The sequence below is a fragment of the Lathyrus oleraceus genome, chromosome 5, assembly GCF_024323335.1.
Source record: "Lathyrus oleraceus cultivar Zhongwan6 chromosome 5, CAAS_Psat_ZW6_1.0, whole genome shotgun sequence".
In the NCBI taxonomy this organism is placed as follows: Eukaryota; Viridiplantae; Streptophyta; class Magnoliopsida; order Fabales; family Fabaceae; genus Lathyrus; species Lathyrus oleraceus.
The window spans coordinates 343,989,425-343,996,286 of NC_066583.1; the positions used below are offsets into that span (position 1 = coordinate 343,989,425).

Here is a 6,862-nt window from a genome sequence, read left to right on the forward strand (position 1 = left end):
AACATCCAAGACAAGATGAAGAACTGGAAAGTGGAGAATTTAGTAAAGGATAATGGGGAGTGGGACTGGTCGTTATTAAACGAATTATTTCAGCAAAACATCTTAAATAGGATTGCTGTAATTCATCCTCCAAGTAAGGAACTTGGAATCGATGACGGTAGGTGGGGAGCATCAAATAATGGAGAGTTGTCCATTGCTTCCGCGTATAAAAACTGGTCTGATATGGGGAACTACACTGACCATAGGGACTGGAAGGCCATTTGGTGTTCGCAGGTATCAGAACGTGTTGAATGCTGAATTATGGGGCATTCTCGAAGGTGTCAAATTATTCAATAACAATAACAGGGCAGAAACTTGGTTATTCAAACGGATTCAAAAGAAGCTTGTGAGGAAATCATGAAGGATCATAGAGAGAAGCATAACAGATCAATGCTTTTTTTGCCCTCTTTGTTCACGGAAAAAAAAGCTTAACACATTCAAATTCTAAGTCATTTCTTATATTGAAATAAAACTAAGACATAAAATTTGACCATAAGTTCTGATTTTGTTTCTTGATTTGAATAAAAATGTAGATTATGTAAAATTATCAGTATCTTCATTCACAAGTATAACTAATAACATAACAAAATTAAGGGGAAAATGGAACAATATACTATACTCTAATAGTAGTAACAAGTTGGTACTGATGCAAAATAGTTGCATTCTCTCCAACTTTTATATTTTATAGACATTTTACATTTTTTCAAGAAAATGTCACCTATGCATACTCAATATATCTATAAAATTTTTTAAAAAAAGTATAATAATCATTTAATACACAAGTTAGTCTAGGGATGCGTATAGGATCTAATGTAAGAGTTAACATTAGATTCACACCACCATCTATCTGCTCATGCTCCATGTTCAATTGCAGTTGATGTTACACTTCAACACAATACTGATCCCATTGCACTGTTGGAGCATCCTTCACAAGTGAACTAACCCATGATTCCTGGCTTAATAATACATCTTGATCATCAACATTTTGTGCAACCATTGTTGAATTGCTAAGTTGATTTCGAAAGCCGAAAGAATAAGACTTTTTCATCTTATTCAGTTCATCACCACGGATGGACCAGTCTAATTTTCCATCAGGGGAACTCCAACCAGAGAAGTTTGTATATGGCTCCATAGAACTAAAGCTCGCCATGCTGCTGCGCTCAATAAAGCTCTGGCTACGCTTTGACAGAGCATCATTTTTTGAATTTGTAGACGGATCAACGGTGATCTGTGGTGATCCAATCACATTTGAATTTGTGAGGTTAGAAGAAAAGCCCCAAAGTTGCTGAATCACATTCGGATGCACATGAATTGATGTTGGAGATTGTATCTGAGAACCGAGAATGTCTTCGAGGTTGGCAGGATTCACACCTGCAAGCCTATTTGAAGGGAATGAAAGATCTGTCATCTCTTCAATCATTAGCTTCTGCATAAGGCGATTTTCATGTTCGAGAAATTCAGTATCATCTCTAGCGTTCAAGGCAGTTTTCAATCTGCTTCTCGGCAACTGAAGTGTAGGAACTGCAGCATGAGACTGAGTCGGCCACATGGTTCCACCTACAGAAGATGACGCTGCAGATGGAGTCAAAGGCGGTGTCGACATGGATTGTGTCGAACTGGACGGAGAGCTCAATGTGAAATAATCCACGGAAGAAGCAGTAGGTGAATTGGAATAGGATATAGGCGAAGGCAAAGCAGAACCAGTAGAAGCATACAATGGGCGAAGCTCCTCGGGTTTGTGTGCAAAAAAGCAGACTCTTCGGGTGCATTCGGTCTCATCCTTACAAAGCCTTGTTCTGTATTGAGCAGGATGAAGCCAGCACTCAAAAATACCATGTGCATATTCACAAGCATCCCCTTTACTGCATGATCCCTTCCGAAACTCAGGACAAGGGACACATGTGTATTGATATGACATCGGATCACGGCGCCTTGCGTTTTCCCCTGGATGAACAAAGGGACACTCTGTCCAATCATGAGAATAAGCCCTTGAACAAGGCTTCACTTTGAATATAAACATCCTAAACTCATCCGTACTATATATTCCATTATTTATGTCGGGTAGGGATAGATCAATCGGATAATCTTTCTTCTCAGTTCGAGGTGTACCGATATCTTGTTGCTGCTTCTCCATTTGGAAACACACTTCCTTAAGGAAATCACAGTCATCATCAGTACCTTCTAGTATGGCTTGTAGTAATCTCTTCTTGGAACCGGAGATACTATTAGGCATCATGACAATCAAGTCAATGCACCGGTTACCATTCGCATCAACAGAATTAACATCTGCAGATGCATCAAGCAAAAGCTTGATAACTTCAGAAGAAGCAGCAGAACAACCAGAAACGGCACAATGAAGAGCAGTAGCCCTATCCGATCCGCACCCTTGGTTAACATCAACACGACCGGTTTCGAGAATATAAAACAATACAGCCTTGCTTCCAAATAAGGAAGCAATCATGAGAGGTGTCCTCTCTTCATATCCCATTTCCTTTGAGCCAATCCTCCTTCCATACCACAAGCCTACCTCATTGACATCATGATTGTCTTTTTCAACAGCCTCTTTAAAAGCAATTACATCATCTGTGGCTGAAAACACAAGCAAATCAGAAACCTCATGCTGCAATTCTTCTTCTCTTTCATATTCATGACCCCTAATCAAACCAGTTTGAGAGAGTTTTCTATTTGATCCGTTGCACATGACTTTTATTTTATTTATCACAGTTTATTTGACTTTACAGAATATGCAAAATGAAAAGTGAAAATGTCTAATAGAAATATAGTTCAGTAGAGATGTTTTTACATATTTAAAGCATGGAAAACTTAGTTAAAAAGATTTCAGTTTAATCAAGAACAAAAAAACAAACAGAAAGCAATGAGATAGGGAAATAAAAGGGAGAGATTATGGTAAATTTGTTACAAAATGATCCATTTCTAACAAATATTGTTATAATTTATAAATGTTAAATATATTAGTTTATGCACAACAACAATTCTAAAAATAAGCACAAACCTTAGTAACAGAAAAAATAAAAACTCTCTGAACGTTGTTAACGAAATAGCAATAAACAAGCTGTCCTTGTTATAGAGTGAAAGAGAAAGATTATGCTTTTATACACGCCTATGGTTATGTTCACCCACATCAACACTTCCAAGAAAACAAAACAGGCAATTCAAAAGATACCCATTTTCATGAATATTCTTGTCAACCAAGTAAAAACATTGTCATTTCAAATACCACTTTGGGTTCAGCAGTTTGGTTCTTGCATAAAGTCGAACTGTCTCCATAAGGTCAAATGGATACCATATCAGTTTGTTTCTTGCATGATCGAAAGCCAAAAGTAAAGTTTGAGCCTTTGAGGTGAGAATATTGCAAGTTCAGAAAGTGTCATACTAATGTATAAAGTTTGAATATTACTAGTTTCAAAACCCAAAAGCAACATATTTTCTTTGAATATCCTATTGTATACGGGTTTACTTTGAATTGAAAAATAATTCCCAACCAAATTAATTTGTTAAAGAATTTAATTAAAATAATTTCCAACCAAATTAATTTGTTAAAGAATTTAATTAAAATAATTTCCAAATTAATTTGTTAAAGAATTTAATTAAAATAATTTCCATATTAATTTGTTAAAGAATTTAATTAAAATAATTAATTATTAATTTGTAAAATAATTTAAATAAAATAATTAATTACTAATTTGTTAAATAATTTAATTAAAATAATTAATTATTAATTTGTTAAATAATTTAATTAAAATAATTAATTATTAATTTTTTAATTAATTTAATTAAAATGATTAATTATTAATTTTTGTAATGTAAAAAGATATTGAAAATTTATTATCTTTTATTTTTTATTTTTTATTTTTTAAAATATAATCATTAATAATATTATTAAATAATGTTATAAATATTAGTTAATAATAATTTTTATTTTCTATTCTAATCAATAATGTCACCTCATTAAAAATATTTTTTTTTCATGATAATCACATGTGCAAAAATAAAAGGCAACCAAAAAAATATAAAAATAAATAAATTTAAGGGACCAAAATATAAATAATATATATATATATATATATATATATATATATATATATATATATATATATATATATATATATATATATATATATATATATATATAATTTTATTTTATTTTATTTTATTTATGCATAGCATTTTCATCCAAAGCTTGAAGAAAACCCACTAATGATAGATGTATCAATATCAGATGATACATTTTGTAAGTTATACATTTCTTAACTGTATAACTGCCTTTGTTTCATGATTGTGTGAAATGTTTATTGTATGCATCTAAGTCCTTTAATTTAAAGGTTTCGATTATTTATAGCGTTTTATTTTGTATGATCTAGGTCTCTTATAGCTTATATTTTTAAAATGACAACACAATTTCCTACAAAGCCAACTGCTCTTATAGTTTTTTTTTCATCAAGAGGACTAAAACCAATTGAATAAACTATTCTCAAGGTTTAATTTTTTGTTTTGATGTCACAAATTCATTTATTTGGTTTGGAAACTTTGGCATATTAAGTTTAAGATTATTTTTCTTTAATGTTGAAGACTAATACGTGATAGATTCTCATGAGAGCCAAGTTTCAGTTTTGTACAGGAGAGTTTTGGAGCATTGGAATCTGTTTTTTGGTTTGGAGTTTTCGAAACTATTTTGTCGTTCACTCATAGATTAAATTTTATGTATATTTGATGCCATAAATTAACAAATAATTAGGCTAAGTGGTAAGAAAGGTGTACCAATATCCCTGAGGTCAGTGGTTAGAAAGATAATCTAGATTATAGAAATGAGTATACGGTGATGCTTGGACACAATGATACCTCGGTGTGTATCACGAACAAGTATTCGTTTGATTATAAATCAATATGCATTGTATGGAACATGTGGAATACTTTGTGGATGGGTGGATATGATCACCTAATATTTGATGAACACCATGAGAATTGGTTTGATATTTGGTGAGAAACATTTATTCCAAAAACCCTATTTTGGTGAGGAGCCTTACGCTGAAAGTCCTATTTTGTTGTTGAGACCTAATCACGAATTCGAATATGAATTATGCATATACCACTTCAAAGGCTTAAGTAAAGCGGTAAGAGGGGATGTGACACCAATGATTCCTGCCTCAATTGAGTTTGAGCCCCACCCATGGCAGACATAGGGAAAATGTGGACACCTAAGTGGGTTAGAGTCTCATACGGTGAAAGATATCCAAAGTGGGTTAGAGTCTCATATGAGTGACGATCGCTTGAATTGGGGATTAAGCCTCATAGAGGACCTGATATCCACCATGGAAGTAGAATCATACGAGCATGTGTGAACCGAGCCTGACTTGGACGTAGGTCCATTCGGGGATTGATGTTTCGTGAATCTGAATAGTGATTTATCGAGTTATGTGAACTCAAGTGACATGTTTCCATACATTGCGAATATCACTCAGTTGCTCAAGTCCTAGTTACATTGTGTGAGTGGTACACAAGTAACGAAAAGTGAATACTTGAGTTAAAAATCGGGTAGTAACCATGTAAAGCCAAGTGGATCCATAGAATATGGGAACTCACTAAAATTATTATCCCACCCCATCAATGTTGTTGTTTTTTCAGGTGTTTTTGCATGTATGATTTAGAGGAGCTGCTTGATGATGTTTCAACGTTATTGTAATGTTGTGATCTTTTGCTATGGATTTTGTACAATGGTAGATATTGTACATAGATCTTAGATTTTTATTTAGGAGCTTTCAATATCTTGTACTATAAGTTGTATCTTTTATTTTGGTCAAGTATGTAAATGATGCCTTTAGGATCTTATGTTATATCAGTACCGAATAATAACACTTGTATGATATTATTCTAGATATACATTATACAAGTTGTTACACCCCATGTTCCTATGTTGCCTCTTGTACTACAGAGTCGTTTGTGCCTCAATAAAAATGACATCTATAATGTCCCTCCCAGAAGAGTCATCCGGAAAGACTCCTCTATCTATACCCTATCGCAGAATATCTATGATATGATGATATGTAGGAAACATATTAACAACATGATCTTTCCTAGCCTGCTCCTCCTCTAGTATCTCTTGATGAGTTGTCATAGGTGGAACTCCTAGAGCATCCAGTATCATATAAGGACGTGGCACTCTGAAATACCAATATATGTAGTTGTATGCACAATTTTAATCGCTAGGAGATAAGGTACTTCATGTTTCATCCGGTACCGGATGATTGTGGTAATCATCATACATTACATCTACATCTCTGCGGACCATAGTAGGAGGAGTATAATCAAATGGGTCTCTAGGAACAAACTGCATATACTCGAATTGGCACATGAAGATGTCATATCCTAATTTTTCTCCAAGTCATTTCATTCATCCATCAAGGCATTTGCATCATTGATCAATCATTCATGCATTAGTTTAGTTAAAAGTCAACTAAAAACTCGACTTGCTCTAATTTCAAGGATCATTGTTGAGTTCATCGCATTTTTCCATTCATTTTTTTGTTCAATTTTCATATGTTATATGCATTAGTCCATTTTCCATTTTAGTTTAGATGTTTAGGTCATTTTGGAAAATAATGTGGTTTCTTACATCATAGGTCTCTTTTGAAAAGTCAACAAAATATTGACTTGAGCTAAAAGACAAAGTTTATTTCCTTTTATGCATTTCAATTAATTTTACATGCATCATGTGCACTGTATTATTTATGTACCATTCACCATATGCTATCCATTATATGCATTTTTGCATCTTTGAAAAGTCAAATTAAAAAAAGTGAAAGTC

General features: G+C 33.2%; 1 protein-coding gene across 1 annotated transcript; it reads right to left on the reverse strand.

Moving 5' to 3' along the window:
* Positions 1 to 766: 766 nt before the first annotated feature.
* LOC127084534 (zinc finger CCCH domain-containing protein 66-like) lies at positions 767 to 2,836 on the reverse strand. Its single transcript, XM_051025002.1, has one exon. It carries the CDS (start codon positions 2,738 to 2,740, stop codon positions 920 to 922), a length of 1,821 nt encoding a protein of 606 aa, XP_050880959.1. The 5' UTR covers positions 2,741 to 2,836; the 3' UTR covers positions 767 to 919.
* Positions 2,837 to 6,862: the final 4,026 nt, after the last annotated feature.